General features: G+C 32.9%; 1 protein-coding gene across 1 annotated transcript in view; it reads right to left on the bottom strand.

The window, feature by feature from the left end:
• The window catches only part of LOC150110339 (macrophage mannose receptor 1-like), a 161065-nt gene that overhangs the window by 121981 nt on the left and 13990 nt on the right, over nucleotides 1-25094 (bottom strand). The window contains exons 2-7 of the mRNA XM_090393039.1: nucleotides 24907-25076; nucleotides 23650-23821; nucleotides 20802-20927; nucleotides 15058-15186; nucleotides 14069-14223; nucleotides 11907-12000 (exon numbers count right to left, since the gene is read on the bottom strand). Of these exons, the coding sequence (XP_090249165.1) occupies nucleotides 11907-12000; nucleotides 14069-14223; nucleotides 15058-15186; nucleotides 20802-20927; nucleotides 23650-23821; nucleotides 24907-25076 (846 nt within the window). The remainder of the gene's footprint in view (nucleotides 1-11906; nucleotides 12001-14068; nucleotides 14224-15057; nucleotides 15187-20801; nucleotides 20928-23649; nucleotides 23822-24906; nucleotides 25077-25094) is intronic.

The raw sequence follows: 25094 nt of genomic DNA, 5'->3' as shown, positions 1-25094 counted from the left end.
AGCATCATGATGGCAAACCTGTAAAGGCGATATTTCCTTCTGTTGCCAATAATTTTGCTTGTTGAATAATCATTTTTGTAGATAAGCAGCTACCCTACCTCCTGTGATGAGTTATCCAAGTTTTTAATTCATTTTCAGTTTTTGGCCCGTTTGCGTGTTTTCTGGACAGGCATAAAGTGATTTTTTATTTATTTATTTATTTTTTTAGAATTTTCTTCTATTAATTGATACTTTTGTTTCTTACAAGTTTGTACCATTTTTTTCTGTCGGGCGAGATCCAAAGTGCCGCTCTACTGCTCTTTTTCATTCTTTTTTGCGCATTGACTCACAATACGCTTAAACGCAATCGTATAGCTATGTCTGTGCTTCATAGAATCCATGGGTTATAAAAACAAATTAAATATAATGTACTGATTATTAGTTTAAATGCGTAAACGTAAACCCGTAAACGATCGTGAAACTATCATAGGCTTCTAAGAAGCAAACTGATTTCATATACATTTTTTTGTACAAAAAAAGCGCACCTTATAAGGAGAAAAATACGGTACTCAGGAAATTTTTACTCTTTTTTTCAGTTGAAAAAATGTTGAACCTTCTGATTTGGGTTAACATATTTCCTTAACGAAGTTTGCTGAGATTTTCTTCTCGAAAATAAATTTATTCTGAAGTGATGAAACTGATGGTTCACTCACTCTTCAAAGAGGATTATTGTCACTTTCCTAAATAAAATGAATTCAATTATTTAAATATCTCAATGGAAAGCAAGATACAGGGAGGAATTATTTGATTTCTCTTGCTGTTATTCTGTTAGATGCAGTTCTGTAAGATAGTACCTACTGCATGAATCAGGAGATTGAAATGCTTCCTGGAAGTTAAAGTTAGCGATTTAGCTGCCACCATATTTTGCAGAAGGAAAAAAATGGAAAGATTTTCTATTATATAAGTAAAGATGCATTGCAGAGAGGCTGTTGTTAGATGGATTCATGAAGTGAACCGACATTTATAGTACAACTTGTATAATTATATTGGTTATGTACTATATATATATATATATATAGTACATAACCAATATAATTTATAATACCACTCCATGTGTGGTAACAATTCCATTAGTGGCGTCGTTTTTTAATACATGAAAGATTAACAGATAACATAATCTACGTGAAAGAAGTATGAATCTGAGTAGCAGAAATAAGAATGTCAATAAATAAGATATAAAATTAAAATTGTCCAAATTTGTGCCAAAACTTCAGATTACTCATGGCGAAATCAAAGAATTATACGCAAAACTAGAACAAACTGTATAATAGAGTAGCGAAATTTGTATAATTTTCATAACGATTTCAGTGCAAGAGTGGCTGAAAACAATAATAATTTAAATTCAATACGAACTTTATCAAAGGGAAGAGGAATGAAGAAGGCGAAAGTCAGATGAAATTTAACAAAAAGCAGGTTCTTTATTGTTTATTCATTCTTTAACATTGAAAACATTGAAACTAGACATGAAGAAGCACAAATAGATAAACTATTAGTGAAAGATATTTTATACTAACAAACTACAAATATATTGTAAATGATGTAACAGTTTAAAAGAATTGTATTATATTTAGTGATCAGAGAATGGCGAGATCCAAAAGTATAATTAACAAAAATCTAACACGATATGCTTTGCGTGAAATAGTATAGCACGATATGCTTTGGGAAGAAAAAAACCCGCTTGCGATTGCCGAAGATCGATTAACTCGGGAACCGGTCAAAGAAAGGCATAGAAAGAGTTCCTGTAGTTCGGTGCTCGGAATTAAACCTAGATCTTTCTTCGTGCGCCTCAGAGCGTAAAGAGGAAGAAGATTTTATCTCATGAGAAATATGAATTAAGCAATCCTATAATTACTTTCTCTAATAATGATTCTCAGATCCAAAGTTAAAATTGGTTTTAACAGTTTGTTGTATACCGCTAATTTAATGTTTTGTCTAATTTCTTTCTTATTCCGTACACATTTAATAAGCGGTTTATGTTTATTTTCATCGTCTGTATCTTTTTATTGTTGATTTTCATACCATGTTCATCAAAACAGTTTTTCAATTTTGTTGGAGAATCTTTCAGCCCTCTACTGGATTTATTCAGAAGTATAACATCGTCTGCATAAAGAAAAGAGCTAAGATTAGCATAGCCAATTTAGATATCATATTTAAATCAATCATTCCATTTCAGATATCTGAAATAGGATATCTGGTTTCTCTATTTTAGGTTTATATATCTCTATATATTAATTTTTCTATATTATGATTGAGTTGTTTATGTGACTTGATATATATTGAAATGTTCTTTAAATGTTCTTTCAAGTAAACAGGAATATATATTTATATGTACCCTTGATTGACTGCAATTTTGAAGTCTGTGTAAGTGAGGCGCTGAGAACTCACGAGGAACTCAAAAGGTTTGATCGATATATTTCGCTTTAGAGTCGCATGAAAATGTACTTTCACATGAGAATGATAAGAAGAGAGGAATGGTATTACATTCATGAAAGAATTCATGTGTAGAATATTATTTTTAAGATGTTTGTAAATAATTTTCTTAAAAGCAAGACACCATTACACATAATGAAGTTTGCGATACATCTGCATGTATTAATAAGGATATACGCAGAAATTAACGAAATAAACCAAAAGCGAGTTCAGTTTCAGATGATGAATTTGATTATATGTGAAAGAGATGTGTATTAAACAGGTATAGTTGTTCACATATATGTTCGAAAAAATAGGATGTCTGCATGAGTATGTGATAAATGAAAAAAAAATTACCCGTTATAAACATTTATTCTGAATAAAAATTAAAAAGAAAGGGGAGGGGGGGGACATAATTTTTTTTCTTAGTTTTTAAAAGAATTACGATAACAGCGTGAAATGAAAAGTGTCCGAAAACCAATTGTAGCGCTAAGTAGAAAAAATTTAGAAAGCCCAAATGAATAAATTAGTGTCATTCAGCTACTTCTCTGTGAAAAATAACGAAATCAACACATTTGTCTAGATGTGAGTTCTCTGTTCTCCATCCTTAGTGATGCTTTATTTATAACGGATAAGAAATTACAAATTGTTAATAATGTCCATGGTACTTTGCAATGATAGAAATGGATTCTTCTTCTTCTTCTTCTTTTTATTATTATTATTATCGAAAATTTGTTTCGCTGAAAAAGCAACGATTTTTCAATCATAATAGGTAAACATTTGTAACCGCAAGGTTGGGAGGGGAAATGGAAAAGATTGCTTGAAGACAAAAAATCTATCCCTTTTGTGATATTCTGATAAATGAAGCGGATGAGCCTATTATATTGGGGGGGAGGGAGAATTGCGAGTTGGCTTCTCTTCAGGTGAAAAGATACTCTGAGGAGTGGAAAGCACGACAAAGAGGAATGAAATGAGTATGAGAGCCAGGTTTTCTTCTCACTTTTATATACACATACTGAAATATAGGTGTAAATAACATATCTGAACATTCGTTGCTGGGATTCTGAAAATATTCACTGTGATCCTGAGGTAATTTGACTCTTCTTAAGTTATTATTTCTTATTTAAAAGTTAATGTGCTATCCATTACAGACAATCCAAAGCGACTGGAGTATGATGAAATTTGTAATGCATATTCTCGGGCTGGATAATATGAGTATATAATAGTATGCAGCAATTGTCTATAGACAACGATAAATTACTTGTATATCTAAACCAATCTGAAGTGCTTTACTTGATAAACCGGTTGAAGAAAATAGCAGTCTGAGAATAACTGAGGTATTATTAGGCATAATATGTGTGATAATGATTTTCAGAGTTTGTGCGTAATGTTGAGAAAAAAATATTTAGATATATTTTTAATAAAATGTTCTGCTCAGGATTATTAGACGCTTTACGAAATCGCACAATTTTTCTTTGTTGGTAAGCAAATACCTCATTCCCAAGAAGTTACACTAATTCCTCGGGTGATATATATTTAGGAAATTTTCAGCAGTAGACTGCTCGATATATATAGCGGGGTTTTTCACAAGAAAACTCGGGTTTTTCATCCCATGAACTCAAGAAAATCGACCATACAACTCACATTATTTCAGACAGTAACATAACCTGCTAGGGTTAGGTACCAACAGATGGCAGCACTTGTTGTCCGGTATCTTCGTTGGTGGCTGTGTAAAATTAGTGATACAAATGGGCCAGCCATCTCTGATTTTCTACTGGTGGAAACTGAACTGCCCACTCAATCTCCAAAAGCTAAATTGGATTTAAAGGCCTCGCCTACTCCTTATTCGGGAATGAAGAAGGCCTTAGCTTATCATCATAACAAAAATTAAACTTAGCGTTTAAAATATCAGGTTGTGTGTTCATATCATGTTGAGCAGGCCTGTACAATCATCGACGCTCAAGAGAATGTGAAGGCATATCCTATTAATTGGAAATCGGGTGTGCTCTCCCGTCGGTAATCCAGATGTATTAGTTTCATAACAGAAAAAATAATCAAAAGGATTAATTCGGAATATAAGGCACAGTTTTCAAATTAGACATAACTAATGGATCTTAGAGCTTAGCAGTAAAATGGTTGATCGATAAGTATAGCTGATTAGCATTATAAATATTTGTTTTCATTATATAATTAAATAAAGAATTATTCACTTAACTCCCCAAGATACTAAGTGTTTATTTTATTATCTTCTTTCCATACGAAATTTATCTTATTCACTAAAAACTGAGCTTAAATAGCAGAAATGTTTTATTTTTAATACAATTCGCTATGTAAAAATTCAGTTACAGTTTTCATATTTTGATCGTTTCTTCTGTTTGTCATGCCACACACCAGATATTCAATTTAATTTCTTCAATTGTACTTGCAGATTTACAACTTAATTATAGACTGTGTACTACTTGATGTTATTTCCCCTTCACATATTAGCCTAATAATAAATTAACAGATATTCTCTTCGATCCTTGTCATATGCATTTTGTAGATCTACAGAAAAGCTAAGGACACATTCTTATTAGAGGTATTGCGATTTTGCGACTATTTGTTGTTGAGCGAAAATCTAAACGTAAAGGTTTCTAATTGGATTGAACCCAACTTTAAGATTGTTATTCATTCAAGTTTTCCTTCCACAATTTTTCTTGGACTCTTCTCAAATATGTTTCCAAGAATCTTACATGGAACATTCAGTAGAGAAATTTCCCTGTTATGTTCATATTCAACTGAGTTCCTTTTTCTTACATACGGATGCCACGAGACCTCTATTTAGATCATCTGGAATTCGTCCTTATGACGATGTCATCTACATTACGCAGTGCTCCAATAATAAAATTTTACATCCCATATTTGAGCATCTACCGTCGAATATCGTGTTCTACTGTGTGTGTCTACATTGCAGGTCTTTGATGGCTTTCTCTACAGTATATGCTGATATACAATTTATTGAAGACTTCATTCCTCTGAGTATTTTCTATCATAGGGTTGTCATATCCCGTTTCTTTAAACAATGACGTCTAACATCTTGGATGTATTTATCTTTTATTTTCAGAAATTCTTCATACTTTCTGATTTCTTTTATAACACTGGTTCATCTAATTATAAGAGAAATAAAGAGAAGAAAAAAAATTACTTTCATAATATTTTCAACCCTTTCTGATCTTTAGTTTCCATATTCTAACGAGAGTCTTACTGACTTTTGTTTAGCTGCTTTTACATTTTCCTTTATACTTTTTACTTTATATGAACTTTCACTTTGCTTTCTTCTTTCCGAAATCGTACTGCGTGGTCCATGGGGATTTGTCATCAATATTCTTAAACATTACCTCTTCATCATATGAACTAACTGAACTTTCTTGTCAATGAAAGGAGGTATAAACTTACTTAGCTGGCGGTATAGAAGAAATAAAAATGCAAATTCTTGTGATAAAGACTGGATTAACTGGAAAAGATGCATCTCATGTTAGGGTGCTCGTAAGAAGAAGACAGTTAGGCAGTTAGATAGTTATGGTTGTTTAATGAATTTCTTGCTTTGAGTATGAGTGGGTGTGTGAATACATGCTTTAAGTGTGACAGCGGGGCAGTAATTATTATCTTATTCTTGTCTTAATGATGTGCAACTAGTGAACACTAATCTTTACTTACACAGACGAATGCAGCTTATTGTTATTTTGCGAAGAATTCCTGATTTTGTGAGGAAGAATACATGTTTTAGTGACATACACTGACAAGGCAGACAGTAAAGGTGCATTAAAAAACGACTGGATGGGATTTCCTATTAATGTATTGCGTGCGGTTTGGTTCTTTCTACGCATTTAATCCATCTTATTTTATTCATATTACCATGGAAGATCAGTCAATTTAGGATGTGGTATTTTGTGCTCAAAATTTATTAGTTCTACTTCTATTTGTTGCAATTTTCTCATGATCAGAGTAAAGGTAGACATTGTAAAGCATATTTCGGTTAATGCAGATCATGATCTCCACTTCCTGTGCTTTGTTTTTTAAAGTATCTTTGCCTGAAAGGTGACTGCTGCATGCAAGTGATTCTGCTGTTTACGGGAATCGTGGTAAAATTACGATTCCAGTATTATCCAGTATTATTATTACATCTGCAATGTAATCAAAATGATTACATTGCAAAATTAGTTTTCATTATGCTTCTTATTTTGTTGTTATTAATAACATCTTTACTCTAACTGTTTAGGACTTGTTTGACTCCCTCCTTCTCGTAATGTTCTCGGTATAAAAGAGCATCGGGATGGATTTTCTTGTTTGCAGCTGGCACTTTAAGCAGTGTCATAATATCTACAGGTGACGTAGGTGGGTATCATAAGAGATTACGCCTCCATCGTATATGCAAATTAATTACTATAGTGAAGGTATTCAGTCTGATATTATGTAATTTGGAGTTTAGAATTGTCAAATGATAAGAGCTATAATTGTTCTGCATTATTTTTTTTACTTCGCTGAAAACGTATTGAAGTTTCACTTAATCATTGATGAGTGGTGATTGCTGATTAAGTGAAAGGCTTACAGGAATTGAAGACACTTGCCGTTAATGAGCTCGCTTCTCCAATTTTTTGAAATTGATCGAGAGTAGGATAATTTAATTTATAACTGACCTTTACTCTCTTCTTTAGGGTCAGGTTGGATAACGGAATTATTCCATGCTAATCGATAGATGCCAACTGAATATAAACAATTTCTATGTCCAATAGAGGAAGAGTCTTAATTAGGGAGCCATATTCAGAGCACATTTGGGTGGATACCACATACTTCAATGGCGGTGTTCTTATTAAGTCTGTTGAGCATTCTTCTGATCTCTTTCAATAGTTGGTAATAATGTGGAAGATGATTCGCCATGTTTGTCTATACAACTAATGGAGGCTTACCGAAAGATACCTCCCATGTATTTTCGAAATATTACCAGCATTTGCGTGAGAATCGTAAACAAGAAACGGCAAAATTTGCATTGAGAAGATTTCGAGAAGTTCGAAACGAGAATGCCTGATTCTTAATTGATCAGGAGTCAAAATGTTTTCGTTTGTTCTTCAGAAATTTGCTTTTGACTTGTTGATTTCTTCTTTAATTGTTAAGAGCTGTACTACGGGACGAGATAGAACTTGAAACTTTAAGTTAAGACCACGAATATATTCTTAAGTTTTATCTCTCGCTGTTTTGGGATACTTGCCTAAGTACTAGGGTTTGAATAGGGTGATGCTTTTGAGTTGAGTATTAGATGAAAGTCCTCATTTCAACAAGGACTATTTCAGTTATTTAATGCAAGAAAGTGTTCGGATCGTGAGAGATCAAATAATAATCGCATTTTGGAAAAGATATGTGGAAATATGGAAGGTCAAGTTATACGTATAGATTATTTAAAGTTAGAGCTAGTTAGGAATAGGTCCGTGTTGTTGGGACATTAATTACGATTGCACTACGAATCCACACAATGGATATTTTATCTTGTTTGGATATTCTGTACATTACGAAGGTGCAAGACTTTATGTGAATTCAGCTGTTTCTTCCCATAAAAAAAGCAAATGAGCCCCAAAAAAGATTAATTAAGAGACACATACTATCTCATGGAAATAAAAAAAAAAATACTCAAAGAAGAAAATTGGACTAATTTGAAAGTTTAGGATTATTTGGTTTGGTTTATTTTGATTTACAGTCAAAACAGATCATGGGATATGAGGCCTGAGTATTATGTATGATTTGTTATGTTAATTGCGTGTGTTTTAATGACCGGTTTTTTCTGTTGTGAGGGATAAAAAACATGAGATTCCGGGAGAAGACCCTTCACCAGTGTATGAAACTGGTTAAGTCACGTTACTTGAAAAAGTCTTATAATATATCTTCGTATTCTACAGGTGATTCGAACTCAGATCTTTCTAACCAAATGGTATCGACAAAACCGACTGAGCTACTGACGCTATGATTTGGAAGAAAAAAAATCTAGAATTTACTCTTAGCGAAAAGTCAGCTGTGAAAGTAGCCTCAGAGAACTGAAGAGAGGTGGCATCAACAGGGTAATTCAAAATTTCACGTACAAATTTTGAGGGGAGGTGCAGAACATTAAAATTTGCCATATTCACATACGAAAGCATGCCAGGAAACGTCACCGGAAGGTATTAACAGGGACACAAAGATACAGAAATAACACACACACACACACACACACATATATATATATATATATATATATATAATCATTAGTTACATTGACTCCGTGATATTAGATATGTTCATCTTTTGTTTGACTGACTGAAACCGAGCAAATAGATTAAATTGAATTAATTTACTAAAATAACTTAAATTAAATTTAATTAAATTAACTTGTTATCTATTTTCTCGGTTTCAGTCATTCAAAAAAGATAAACACACACACACACACACACACACACATATATATATATGTGTGTGTGTGTGTGTGTGTGTGTTTATATATATATATATATATTAAACTTATTTATTTTATTTTCGTATTTTTTCTTGAATGAGACCTAGACACTAGGGTTTGTCGAATTTTAAAAACCATGTTTAAAATCGTTTTTTTTTTCTTTTTGGATAAATTTGTAAAATTCGAAAACCGGTTTTTAAATTTAAAGACCCGGTTTTATATACTAAAATTACTATGTAAAAATTAATTATTTAATTAAAAACATTAACATTTAGAGTTGAAATAGCCTCGGGCACAAGCATATTGTAGTAAAACTAATCTTCGTGAGTCAGGCGAATATTTGACATGCAAATCCACAAACGCATTCTATTATGCTATTCTACGAGTATGTGGCAGTCACAGCATACAGACTGACCAATGACATCATCGTGTTGCTCACGTGCACCCACCACACCAGACCAGTTTAGTTCTGCGTACTACGCAGTACAACGCAACGCGACACCTCCATTGTCTTGAGTTTGAACGTAAGCAGGAATCGGAAGTTTATGTTATAGCTTGTTATCATTCTTGTTTTAGTTAGTAAAAACAAAAACAACGTAAATACATTTATTAATGTGTATTCTAATAATATAACATTCTTTCATTATTAAATATTAATATCATTGATAAAAATAATTAAAATTTTTCATTTGATTTTTAGACCAAAATAAATGTTGCAAATAAGTCGGAGGTTTGGGAAGATTTCAAGAAGGTTGGGAAAGACAATGCATGCTGCAATCATTATAATAAAATGTTGAGCTGCAAAGGATCATCTTCGAGCAATCTCTATAATGATCCGAAAGCAATTCATAAAATAATAATCGACAAGAGAACAGAAACGATCGACAAGCAAGAAACATATGGACCCTCCTCCTGCCTACAAAAACAAGCCAGTATTTTAAATTTCGTGAAAAGGAGCAGTTTATAAGAAATTATAGCAAAATTTGGACTGGATGGATTATCCATTACTAGGATTACAACAACATACGAGAGTCGTTGCAACAACGGGAAATAATCATTACCAAAAAACAACTGTCCAGTAACGGATCTCATTGATACGTTTTATGAAAACTGACATACGTGAAACTATAAATGAATTGGATTATATTAAGAAGAATGGGCAAAAATATTTCTATAACTTTAGATGAGTGGACTAGCAAAAGAAATCGCAGATATTTGAATATCAACGTACACCATTTTGCGAAAGATTTTAATTTGGGCTTAGTTCCAATAGTTAGTTCCTGCGATATTAAGAAAACATTGGAATTAGTTTCTGAGAGGCTACAAAGTTTTAACTTGGATCTATCAACTGAAATAGTTGAATCGACAAATGATGATGCCGCTGTTTTGAGAAAAAAATATTAGCCAATTATCGCCTGTAATTAATCAACTACTATGTTATTCACACAGCATACACTTAACAGTTACTGGTGTGTTATATAAAAATAAAGAAATTGCTGAAACCAATCTTTACAATCAATTTACAACCAACCAATTACAAGTGAGGAATGGGATTTTTTATGGGGAGGATTTTTTAAATTCTCTTGATCTAGATAACGACTGCGGACTCCCTTTGTTGTCTTACAATTACAAAAAATCAATTTCCCAAATTAGAAAAATTTGGGAAATGGATTGTTTTTCTAAAAAAAAATTTAGAAAATCTCCGGTAAGAAATACCGGAGATTTCTTCAGAATTATGTAAAAAAGAAGAAAAGCGAAAGGAATCAAGTGTGATATTGACTGCCAGAAGAGATGGAATGGTTTAGAGCCCGTGATCGTAAGATTTCTGAGATGAAAAGAATGCGTTTTTAGCTTTGAATGATATTAGTGATTCCCAGTATAGAATGAAGCTCAATATCCTAAAATCATGGAGCTGCTTAAAGTGTTGGGACCAGCACGTCTAGCAGCTTAGGGCGGCGAGATACCAATTTATTAAAAAATGAAAGCTTATTTTAATTTGTATTAAATGAACTAAAGCTTTTAGAATTAGAATAAGAAAGCCTTAAGAATTCAAGAAGGAAGAAAAGTTGGATTGGTAACCCTTTTGCAATACTCATAGAAATCTAGTGTAATTCCACTGGCTTCAAAACTCGATATTATTAAGTTATCTGGAAAAATATGAAAAATATTGTCCAGAATATATCCAGATTCTTGTATGGACACAGATTTGGATGATGAATATATCGGATATTGAGAAACAATTAATCAGGATAATGCTTTAAAAGAAGCCATGGAAAAATTAATTCATACGTTTCTCGAGGAAACCGAAGAAATGGTATAAAATTCGACACTGAAGCCCGAAGTTTCAGTATCTGAACGCAACCAATAAAAGAACAAAGAATTTAGATTTATTAGTTGACGAACGAAGTTCAGTACCAAGTAAGAGAGTATTTTCTATTTCAAGGAATTTTGTATCTAGAATAAGAAAAAGATTAAGTAATCGTTCAGTGAACATTTTATGTTTTTGAAATCATATTTCCTAAAAAAATACTAAATGAAATAAAAATTTATGTTCTGCACGGATTTTAGTTATTTTATTTATTTTTTTTTTTTAATTTCGTTTTGTGTGAAGTATACGAAATTTTGTTATTCCTTTTAATTCCATAAATTTTAAATAAACAAAACATTTTGAAATAAGTATAAATAGTTTTTACTGTTAAAATTAAATTTTTTTTTAACCCGGTTAACCTGTTTTTTTTTTTTTTTTTTTTTTTTTTTTTTTTAAATCGTGGAATTGGTAAACTGGTGTTTTCAAAAAGTCGGTTTTTTTATAAACCCTACCAAACACCTCACCTCCCTCTTGAACAGTCAAGTAAGATTTCAAATTTTCCTGGGACGAGTTTTCGACCACGAATATTTCAACCAAAAAAAGGCATGATATCTTCAAATCTACCATCATATTATAGAGGCTTCATTAAAGGAACGTCAGTTTTCATAATAATCCCTCACTATCAGTATTTACCTTTGTTCCTCTGGCAAATGAAAGCTTTCCTGAGGTCACAGAGGTTTTCTTTCCAGATTCCCAGGCTTTCAAAGCTCATTTCTGTACATTTCAACTAAAAATATAATAAAATAAAATAAATAAAATGTCATAAACACAAATATTCTACAACCATCATAAGAAATATGAAGTTGAATATTATGTATTGAACATCTGATATTATGGAACGAATACTCCTTTAACGGGTACATTAAATTGTGCTTCATGTTTCATAGGAAAGCATCATAGCATATAGAATGTTTTTTCTGTTGTGAGGAGTGGCTGTTTCAAAAGTAGATTTCACACACAACCATACCTTTCCGAGAATGTGTATCTCCTAGTTTAAATAAGAATGCAGTGACTTTTACCGAATAAAACACCAAGCCATTAAAATAATTTATAAATCGTCCACATAAATAAGAGCCTAAATGGGTCGGTGGAGAAGGTTTAATCCCCGCTGCCAACTAGATGTGAGTTCCATGCCCACTGTAAAACGTATGTTTTTAAATCTCTTTAGTTATCGCAGGACTTTATCCTCCAATACAAAGGAAATCTCTTCATTTATATCAAGGCTTCAAATTGTTCAAAATCGATTACGTTTAGTCCTTGAAACAGTTTCCAGCATATCAAACTATTAGCTTAAACACGGTCGTATATTGTTCAATAGGTTTTCAGTTTCCATTATTTGGTTATATATATATTATATATATAATATTTATATATATATATATATATATAAAACCAAATAATGAATACTATTTAGCACTAATTCATTTTAAAACAATCCTACCCATGATATCTCACAAACCTACAGCAGAAACACTGCCAAATGCAGGTAAGACCCGGAAGAGAAGAGAAAGGTCATAATACTTGACCAACTAGAATTTATATTTCTTTGGAAATCCTTCCTAGAAATGCTATTACTAAGAACAGCCAGGCTAAAAAAAACAGAGGATAAAGTTGTTGGTTTGGTAACTTTCAAGCATAGACACGAACGGATGGCTGTTTACGATTTACTGCTTTTAGAAATATAATTCGAAGAAAGCAGAATACGGGAAGTGGCCATTTCTATTGAACAGAGAAATGCAATTACCGATAGAAGGAGCATAAGCCGGAAAGAAAAGTATGAGATAAGCAAATTCAAAGGCATGTTATGGTAGATCTTATTTTGCAAATTACATCCTTTTGGACAGTATCATTTAACAAGGTTTGCAAGGCAACAACTTAATTATAAGAAAGTATTCTAAGACTGACCAACTTTCGAATTTTGCAATGATACAGGTTGTGTTAATGAAAAGCATATCATTCAAGATCGAAAAAGGCACTCACCTGTAGCAAGTTGAGAACGATAGAGGTGTGATTTTTCATGCCAGAAAGATAAGAAATGCAAAAGAGAAATCGGGTCTTGACAGCGGATCTAAAAAGAAAATATCTCAAATTAAAGTGCATCTTTTAAGAGCACATGTAAAGAGAGCCGCCAGTAGAAGAAATACTCTCAAACGAGTGTGTTCCCTACACAGATTACGAAGAAGAGATTTGTTAAATACAAATGATTCAAAAATTACCAAAAATGTTTGGTAATTTTTGAACCATTTTTGAACCAAATTTTGAAAAATTTGGGTGATGGGTCTCTTTGGGGATCATGCATTGCAATATATTTTCTATAGGAATGGGAAAAACGCTGAAGCAGCACTTCAATACTGCACGCTCCTAAAGACCGAGAAAAGTTCCAATAACACCAAAGATAATGCGATGCATAGTTCTTAGATTTAAAGAGGTAGACATTGTTACAGTGCAACCAAGATGAGGGTATGAATCTTCCTGACATCTCACGTAGACTTTATCTACGTGAGATGTCAGGAAGTACGTTGCTGAAATTCTTTGGCACATTTGTTGTTCAGCCGTTATTTGAAGAGCATAAGGAGTGTCATAAAACAAGTAAGTAGGATTAGGTTGGGTATAGCCGTGCGATTCAGAAGTTAAGATGTAAATGGTTCATGTAAAAATGTAATGTACCATTAAAGATAGAAGAAATATATGCTAGTATATACATATATACTAGCATATATTGAAAATATAGCATAAAATAATATTTAAAAAAATCATGTTAAAAGTGCTTTCCTGAGGACACTATACTTTCTTACCGTGGACATCGGGCGAAATAATCCAAGTTTAGGGTCCCAGTAAACAAAATTAAGTAAAGATTTATCATCCCAGTGGTATAAACCATTGTTTCCCTTGTTACTGAGACCAATCCACAAATTCGTGCGAGATATATTCATCAGACTGGTGAGAAATTCTAGACAGTAATAAAAAAAAAACCATTTTATTGGAATAGGAAAGATGATTTCATTTTTAGAATTTTTATAGTCTAAAGATAAAATAGGAAATTATGAAGGCCTATCAGAACATTCAAAAAGAGTTATTACAATTAGTGGAAATATACTAACAGTACTGAAGTAATAATTACCTGGTAAAAGTAAACGAGGAGATTTAGTAATTTTTAAGTAGCTGACCTAAGGCTCTAGGAGAATATTAAGATGCAAAATATATGCAGGAAATGAAGTAAAACTTTTTTAAGACAAACACAGAAAATTTGTCCAATCAATACAATTACGTAGTTCTTAGTTCTTGCACGGTATCAAGGATCTGACATACGGACAGTCGTCAAGGACTCCATGCAATGCTGCTCCCTGTCGTGTCCAAACTCTAATTCTTTGAAAGAGCAGCAACGTATTGTGGTTGCACTCATCAGCTGCAGATCACTAGCCCAGTCAGCAAAAGCAACTGTTTCCTGTATTTACACAACAGGTCAGGATTTAATCCCACCAGATGATCGATGTTAGATAAATTTTATGGACTTTAAAAACAATTTGTTTATTTTTAAGGCTTGAATTTACTTGCACACGTGTTCGGTTCATCTGCATTGTAGTTATACCGAATAATTTTTTGGTTAGCACTCGCTGTTGGAAACTCGCCTCTGCTTTCCACACACACACACACACACACACACACACACACACACACACACACACACACACACACACACACACACACACACACACACACACACACACACACTACAGAGAGAGAGAGAAAGTATTTAAAAATAATATCAGTTACTTTTACTTACTTTGCTCTTGAACACTGTGAACTGATGCCAGTGTACTGTTCATGGCTTCGCATATGCTGGAAGCAGAATCCCATTGTCTCCAAGTTTTTCTTTCTTCGTTGCTCCCAATTATCTTGAAACACTTATTTCCTATGAGAGATTGTGCAAAGCAACATTTTTGTTTGTGTGCATATATATATATATATATATGTATCGGATTTCATATTTACTCCGTTAATAATATTATGAAAAATAGTATAGTTTGAATGACTATAACACTGAGAATACAAGAAGAAGATTTAATCGTAAGACACTACTAGTTTCGTTGAAAAGATCAACTTCTTCAGGTGTAAAATACAAAATATTACATAAAAAATGACAGAAACATTATAAAATAACAATAACAGATCTAATATAAAAACTGTAATACAGTTTAAACAGGAATACGTGCTGATGTTGCAATTGAAATTAACTACGTAAGTGAGCTATCTGGAGAGCCCCAATAACATTAACAGTAGAAATGTGCGCATCAGATAACTTGTAGTGAGGCTGTTGTTCATATGGGATGAATCGAGGGAAATTTCTGTAGATTCGAGTATCCTTCTCTCGAGTTCATCATAACACTTATGTATATTGGATGTTTGAGACCAGTGTATGAGGTGTTGGCGGCCTTCATCGGAGTTCATAGAGAAAAGAACGTGGATATACAGAGCGCTGGCTCTGGTCCTGTTGAATGAAATGTCTCTTTTGTGTTGTTCAATATGTAAGAGGACAGTTTAGCCGTCTGACTGTAATATGGTTTGCCACATTCACAAAACATCTTGTAAATTTCTGGATACTGAAGAGGGAGATGTTTTACTTTAGGTCAACTCAGCATGGAGTGAAGTTTAGGAAACGTAGTGAAACGTTTTTTTTTTATGTTGAACTTCTTAAGAATTTTTGCAGTTTGGGATAGAGAGAGAAACGATGTATTGCAAAGATATATATGCTCTTGAGGAAGAAGAATCTTTAATAGTAGGTAAACGAGTGAGAGGTAAATCTTTCAATGTTCTTCAGAGCGAAACCATTGTTAAGGAAGGTCCTTTTCAGTAAATTAAGTTCATTTTTTATCTCCATTTCGCCCGTTAATAACGATCTGGCTCGATGTGACAGGTTTGATATAATAACAAATTTCTGCGGAGAGTAGTAATGGGAGGAAGTATCAAAGTATCTGCCTGTCTGTGTGGGATTTCTAAAAATTGAGATTTTGATATTTTCAGAGTATCTTATAAGTTTTATGTCCAAAAAGGCAAGCCGCTTGTTGGATTCTAGTTCGTAGGTGAATATAATTTTTTGATGAAAGTTGTTAAGATGATCTAAAAAAGTATTCAGGTTGTTTAACGCGTGTTCCCAAATGAGGAAAACATCATCTATAAAATGGTACCAGATTTTGGGTTTTAGTGTTTAGGAATTAATCGCCTTTTCTTTGAAATCCTCAAATAATATATTAGCAAGTACCGGTGAGAACGGACTACCCATCGCTAATCCTGAGTTCTGTTTAAAAATCTTGTCCTCGAATTTGAAGTATTCGAGGATAAAAATCTTATCCTCGAATACTTCAAATTAAAAAAAAAAATCAGCTGACTTCGTGTCTAAAATCAAAGACTTCAAACTTAACAAATCAGATTTAATTGCGAGTTTCGATAGAGTTTCTCTCTTCAAGAACGTGCCTACTCAAGAAATCCTTAATCTTGTCTAGATAATTTTGATGATCTAGATAACATTTTTCTAGATCATCTTAACAACTTTCATCAAAAAATTAAATTTACCTGCGAACTAGAATACAACAAGTGTCTTGCCTTTTTGGACATAAAACTTACAAGATGCTCTAAATATATCAAAATCTCAATTTTCAGAAATCCCCCACACAGAGACAGATACCTTCATTCTTCCTCTCTTCATTACCCTCCGCAGAAATTTGTTATTATTTTAACTCTGGCACATCGAGCGAGATCTTTATTAACAGGCGAAATGGAGATTTAAAATGAACTTAATTTACTAAAAAGGACCAGAATCAACAATGGTTTCCCTTTTGAAGAACATTGAATGGTTTTGAAAGTTTATTTTTCACTTGGTTAGACTATAATAAATTTAGTTTAATCCTTTATCCAAGATAAAGGATTAAAGTCTATTATATGATATTATTATAGTATAATAATATACTATATTATTATAGTCTAACCAAGTGAAATTTGCTCACACTTGGATAAAGGATTGAACTAAATTTATTATTGAATCGTTTATCTCTCACAGTCGTTTACCTACTATTGAAGAGCTTCTTCCCCAAGAGCATATATATACATGTATATATCTTTGCCGTACATCAGCTTTCTCTCTCCCAAACTGGCAAAAATTCATATGGAGTTCAACATAAAAATATGTTTGACTACGTTTCCTAAACTTCGCTCCATAGTGAGTTGACCTAAAGTAAAACATCTCCCTCTTCAGTATCTAGAAATTTACAAGATCATTTGTGAATGTGGCAAACCATATTACGGTGAGAAGGCTAAATCTGTCCTCTCACGTATTGAAGAACACAAAAGAGACATTTCCTTCAATAGGACCAGAGCCAGCGCTCTGTCTAGCCACGTTCTTTTCTCTATGAACTCCGATGGAGGCCGCCAACACCTCATACACTGGTCTCAAACATCCAATATACATACTAGTTATGATGAACTCGAGAGAAATATACTCGAATCTACAGAAATTTCTCTTGATTCATCCCATATGATAAACAGCCTCAGCTACAAGTTATCTGGTGCACACATTTCTGCTGTTAATGTTATTGGTGCTCTCCAGATAGCTCATGCACGTAGTTAGCTTCAATTGCAGCGTCAGCACGCATTCCTGTTTAAACTGTATTACGGTTTTTATATTAGATCTGTTATTGTTATTTTATCATGTTTCTGTCATTTTTTATGTAATATTTTGTATTTTACACCTGAAGAAGTTGATCTTTTCAACGAAACTAGTAGTGTCTAACGATTAAATCTTCTTCTTTTATTCTCGGTGTTATAATCATTCAAAAACCACATTATTTTTCACACACACACACACACACACACACACACACACACACACACACACACACACACACACACACACACACACACACACACACACACACACACACACACACACACACACACACACACACACACACACACACACACACACACACACACACACACACACACACACACACACAAATGTGTACATTAAAACATTGAAATTGGCTAAATTTCAAATATTCAAAATCTATTCACCAGTATTCTTACAAAAAGTATAATAATAATGAATGCTGAAAATTTATATGAGTATTCCAAAAGAGCAAAAAAAAAGTTTAAAAATCATGAAACAAAAGGCCAAAAAAAAAAAAAAGAATTAAGATGCATATGGTGTAAGAAACAAAGAATATACTGAGCTTCAAAAGAATTAAGTAAAAGATAAGAGAGGATATAAGATATTTCAATAGAAATTTAATCATAACATCAAGTGAAATAACATTTTAAAGAAAACAGGAAAGATCTTGATAATGCAGGGAATCTTTACATGACAAGTGTAAAAGATGAAAATTGAATACTGATTACAGACAGAAGACGTATGTTGGAGATTATTGCAAGATTCTATTAAGAATTATATATAAGTAAAGGAAAAGTAATAGATAACAATAATAGAGAAAATGATACTGAAACTAAACAAGAATATACAGTCAAAGGTGATGAATTAAAGCATTCAAGCAAATTTGAAATTGATGGATTAAAGACATGAGGGGTTTTCTTGCATACAAAATTAGCAAAATTGTATTGTTAGCGTTTAATAATAGGAGGATTTCCTAAAGGTTGAAATACTGCAAAGCGTTGTCTGAGAAGGTATTTTTAATTTCCACTAATTACATGGCGATTCTTTTGGTTTTAAGGAAACTAAACTATTTTTGGGAGACGATCTTAGACTTGTGTGCGGCGATTTACAGGGTTGTGTTTATTACTTTTTCAAAACGTTTAGAGAAGACTGGTAAGTTATCAATTGATCTGTAATTCTGAATGAAATGTTATTTTCCCTTGATTCTGAAGAGATAAAATCATCGCGTATTTTATTTGTTTAGGAATAGTATCAGGGCTAAATACTCTTGTGAATACGTTTCAGAAGCACAGAAGTTAATATCTGTGTTAAAAGCTGTGTGTGTGTATTTAATTTTGTGAATTCTTGCACTGGACTTCAGCTTTAGTTTGGAGAGGACACCTTACATTTCCCATTTGGTTTTATGAGAAAAATTCCAGGTTTGCTGTTATATTTGGCTTAACAGTGTTAGGTTGCAACATGCAGGTATTTTTTTATTTTTATTTTTTTTGAATTGTAAGATGTTGTTTGTATAGTTGTATAATTCTGCGCTTTTCTAATAGCTGATCAACTGATCAGCTGTTTTGGTGATAAAACCCTTTGGGAAGATTTCCTTTTCACATTATCAATAGATCATGAAGTGTATAATATGATTACTTCAGAAAAATACTATATTCTGTGAATTTCTGAAGTGAAGAAGTACAGTCATTTTTTGCACTGTGAATTTTAGTTGTTAGTAATTTTCTTGATTCTCTTGAATAATGTTTGCAGGTGAATGTTGCTGAGTGTATATTTGTATATTCTCCTTATTCGAATGTTATTAGTGCAATACTCTTACAGATATCCACGTTTATCACGACCCATTTTATTGGCTCTAGTCTTTTGTTTTTCATTGTTTCATTTTTTTTGTATATATATATATACTTTTTTCTGTCATAACCACACACGAAAGGTTATTAGTAAACCTATTAGTAGACACTCCTCCCCTGAGTGGTTAGATGATTTCGTTTTCCATTTTTTATCCATTTGCTTCCAATAAAGGAGTTTACATTCGCGTTTGGTGTTGACTACAATTAACACTCCTTCCGTTTCTTTATTATTATTTCTCAAATATAATACCGTATACTAATTACGTTTCACCGTTTTCTCTCTTCTTTGTCTCAGTATTACCAGTTATGTTCAAGAGTTATTTTTCATTCCTTCTGCAAATTCGATTTGCTTTCCATTAAGTTAGAGGTTGTTGCAGTTGCTGAGTTTGTAAGGTTTTCATAGTTACTGGTGAAAACCCTGGGGCTCCTTGTTTATTCAGGCCATTCCCAGCCGAAAATAAATCTCATCGTATTGTACCTTGAGATGCGTTTCTTATTTAAGCCAATAGAAGAAAAATCTTTCAGCTAATTCCGAAATTTCTAGGCTACAGTATATTTTCTCTTACAAAACCCATAATGCACACTTATTAACTGCGCGCACTACTGAATATTAGCATTGGACAATATTCCCAGTGGCCACTTTATTGGAATCACCAGGCCAATTTATATAAATGGGGAGTGTTTCTGATAAAATATCGACTCAATGTAGATCGTAAACTCAGTGGGTTATCATATTCCTTAAAGGCGATGTGAAGGACTTCTCTCAGGTAGTTGTGTTTAACCCTTAAGTGACCACGTCGGAACTACCCCAGTTTGAATAACAGAGACGCTTAAAAAAGTCTAGATTTAAGGAAGAGCACAAACACTTGTCGAATTACTGTTAAACAGATCACATCGAATTTCATAATAATAATAATAATAATAATAATAATAATAATAATAATAATAATAATAATAATAACTGACTAACAAGGTAAAGATACGACTTCATTTATGTTTGAATAACAGTGAGCTTACCAAATGGTTCCCACGATGATGGACAATAACCAATTGGTTGTAAGTCATCCACCACATTGTTAGTCGAGTTCTGCTTCTTGCATACAAATGGGAATTGATCATTACATTCGCCACTTGTCCATCTTCCTACAAAATAAAACGAAATGAGATCACAAGAGTGATAAATAAATGATGAGCAAATCCAACTAAATACCCAGATAAAAAAATCATTACATAAAATAACTTCTCTAAAAGAATGATATCTCTTCAAGGGTTCAATATAAAACACAAAAGAAACTAAAACATCTTGTAAACAACAGAAAACAAATCTTTCTACTGATGAAAGAACTCCAATAAGTAAGGTAGAGGAATTCATGTTAGGGAATGAAATTCATCTCACGCTCTGTCAATGAGGACAGCAAATTACTATATACGATTATTTCATTTTTTTAAAAAAAAATTGGACCTCTTTTAAAGTGTTAATATTTCAAGTAAACATTTTAAGTCCATGAATAAACCAGCATAAGTAACGTTAATTCTGTAATTTAAATTTGAGACAAAAAAAAGAAGAAATAAAGCATAGATAATTCTGTCGTCTGTATATACAGGAGATTCTAGGACGATCATCACTTATGATTAAGTGGACGAATTAACAACGATGCTGCCAATTATTAAGTCAAATAGGGTACCGGGATGAATGCGTTGGAAGGTGTCTAAATATCAAAGTGTTGGGCGCTCTTCCTCTCCCTCTCCCCACAAACACACAGAAGTGTGATATATCTGAGATAGCTCGGATGAGAAATGTTTTCTGAATTCGCAACTGAAGTTTATTCTTTTTTCTTTTTTTAAATAAACGTTCATTTATTCCATAAATATTGCTGCACTCTTAATTCATTAGAATTTAATAGAACTCTTGAACATACCGAGTAAAGATTAATTTATTATGTGAATTTTCAAGGCTATATTTTGAAAATACGTGTCCAGTCGAATATTTAAAATTCTGGATTTTAATAGATGATATTATTAATTTAGCACTGTATAGTGATACCTAACAAAAATTATGTAAAAAAAAAAAAAAAAAAAATCAGCTAACGCCTTTTTATTCCCGTATATACGGGAGTAGGCGAGTCCATTTTAGCCCTATCTAACTTTGGAGACTGAGTGGGCAGTTCAATCTCCACTGGTACCAATCAGAGACAGATGGCCCAAAGCTATCACTAATTAAGCGGTACGCAGTGAAGAGAGACGGCTCAAATGTGCCGCCATCTCGTGGCCCCTAACCCTAACACAATATATTTAATGTCTGAAATAATGTGGGTTCTACGGTCGATTTTCTTGAGTTTACAGGACGAAAAACCCGAGTTTCCGGGAGGAAAAACCTGCTTGCCCGTGCCAGAGATCGACTAACTCGGGAACCGGTCGAAAAAAGGCTTAGAAAAATTTCCTCTAGTCGCCGACTAGAGTCGTCTACTCTAGTCGGCGACTAGACTCGAAACCAAGACTTCCTTCGTGCGGCCTAGCGCGATGGTGTGCAAACGCCACATCCACTGAGCTACACAGGCTATGACAAAAATTATGTTTGATAAAGAAATAGAGGATATATTTTCAAACAATAACAAATAAACGTAAGCTTTTACAATTAATATATTTTACTGTATTAATTGTAAAATTAATACAGGCGAAACGAAGATTTGAAGAGAAACGAAGTAAAGCGGGAAACACATCCTTTTGTTAAAATGCTACCTACTCCCGCCTTCCCAACCCACTTGAGACTGACCACGTTGCGGAAAGAAGCAGAACGAAACAGTGTTGATTATTGCTTTTGAGGACGGTTAATATAAAGTCTTCTTAAAAAGATGAACTCTCAGCTTATGAAGAAAATAAAATACTGATCTAACTTTAGTATAATCATGTAGAATAATGCATCATTAGAGTTTGTTGTAATTATTAATTATATTGTTATTAAACAAAATTGTGCCTTAACGTTTATATCGCGTGTTTGGCAATGAACATGTTAACATGTTCATTGCCAAACACGCGATATCACGCGATGCGAGCTCTCACCAAATGGCCGATCACGCGTTATCGCGTGGACGTCGTTAACTAAATAAAAAAAATAAAAAAAAGTTGGCCCCACACGAAATTCCAATTTTCAGCTTGGCAATGTTAAACCAAGAGATTCAAGTTTTTCTTTCACACTGGAGAAAGATCGAATAATTGTTATAAATTTTCGATGAAAGGGTATAATATGTACTGTAGGAGATGGAATGATTGTCTGGAATCAGAAATGTATTGATATTATGCTATTTATTGACAGAGAGCTCATCGAATTTTTTTTAAAAAATGATATTTATAGTTGTCTCAGAAAATCGGTTTACTGTAAATAATTTGATTATATTTGTGAAGACAAAATAATGGAAGGGTTGCTGAAAAAAAACTAGAAAACAGCGTATCAGAAAGTGATATGATATCCTAACACATCACCTCCTGAGTATTTTAAAATGCTTTCAAATGTAGAATAATTGAGTATATTGCAAACTGTACCATGCAATCAATTTTCTACCTTTATTATTTATATCAGAATACCAAATCTCGCTTATAGCAAGGAACTACTAATCAATATACATCCAATCACACTGTCTTTTCTGCGAGAAAAATCGCAGAAGTTAGCATTTTAGTATGCTGATTTGGATTTCGGAAAGAAAACTAGGCGAGTAGCTTTGCCAGTGATATCATATAATAATATAATAAAATTATAAAAATAAAAATAATGGAAATAATATAATAAACTAATATCATAATGTGATGACATAACTTTTCAGACAGTTTCTGCTTCGAAATACTATTTGTAAACTGAATATTTTCTTACCTGTAAGGATCTGAATACTTATGCAAAGATCTTGGTACGTTTTGTCTGGCTCGAATTGGGCCCACTTTATATAGTCCACCGCGGATCCATCACTCCAATGGTAGGCTTCATCAAATTTTGATGTGCGAAGACCAATCCAGACTCCAATACGTTTCAGTGCATTATCATCTACCTACGGTAAATTTAGAATCATGTAAATCAGAAAAGCAATAAATGTCGTTCTTCTTTCCTTATTTACATTTTTCCTCTTTTGGATTACATTTTAAAAGATTTTCTCCGAAATTCTGCAAAACATGCAATGTTTGATTATTTTCTCCGAGTAATAGCAAAGTTCTTTATAGGTACATATCAGTTTTAGCGAAATTAAATTCTGGCAGACTAAGTGATCTTATTAAGGTTGTTGTGTTACTCACTGTTATGAGAGCATGCTCTCACTGTTATGAGAGCATGTTCTGTAGTTTTGAGCGAAATCAACACAGTGACTATCACAGCAACCTTAATAAGATCACTCAGTCTTCCAGAATTTAATCTCGCTCAAAACTACAGAAAGCACATATCAGTTATAGAGATATACAGTTTAATTGCGCATTCCGGATATGAGATTCAGGCTAATATATATTCGTTGTCATTTACTTTGTTAGATCACATTCTAGTTACATGCGAAATGTTGAGTTTTATGTATACTATCGAAATAATTCCATGATTTTTACTATTCAATTAATAATTAATTGTTTAGCGTATAATGATACAGCGGCCGTTAGTCCCATACGGATAGTACGGTATACCATCTTTTGAAGCCAACATGAAACTAATAGTTATACTGTTTCCGGAGAAAAAATGCTCTGCCGCCGTATGAGACCGGCTAACTCACCTTTAGTCGAAAGAGACCAGGTTACTTATTTCATGGACGAGAATGTACCCAGGTCTTTCCGACCAAAGGGTGCCTAGCGAGCTACGAAGGATCTTCTATTAAACTGCAAGACGTTAAATCAACAAGGAAACAAAGAAGTTAATAATAGGGAAATTATTCGAAGCAAATGATTTTTTCCCGTTAAAAATTAGATTGTGATTTTCTTTGTTAAGAAAGGTATTTATTGTAATATTGAAAGTGGTTCTTGTATTGTATTCATGAGTTGGATATGAAAGCACAACTGGCCTAGATAATATTTTTAAAATTATCTGTGCCAAAATATTAAAAATATTTTAATATTCATTAAGTGTTACTAATATAATAGTTATGATTAAAACAACTATTACCAGTTTATTTATAAAAGAGGACTCGGAGTCAGAGTGAATAGATGTGATTGATGCGTTGATACTTTCGCAGTGTTCTTTAGCCTTATGCCAGGCCATCTTTTCCAAGTTGAGAGTATAACAGTCACCATTGAAGTAATGCCATTGAGAGTCATTCAGATCACATTGTGAAACTGAAAATAATTACATTA

The sequence above is a fragment of the Typopeltis vanoorti genome, chromosome 1, assembly GCF_054136105.1.
Source record: "Typopeltis vanoorti isolate ZY-2024b chromosome 1, IOZ_Tvanoo_1.0, whole genome shotgun sequence".
Classification (NCBI taxonomy): Eukaryota; Metazoa; Arthropoda; class Arachnida; order Uropygi; family Thelyphonidae; genus Typopeltis; species Typopeltis vanoorti.
Note: the sequence above shows the minus strand (reverse complement) of the source record. Positions and strands in the feature narration are given on the sequence as shown.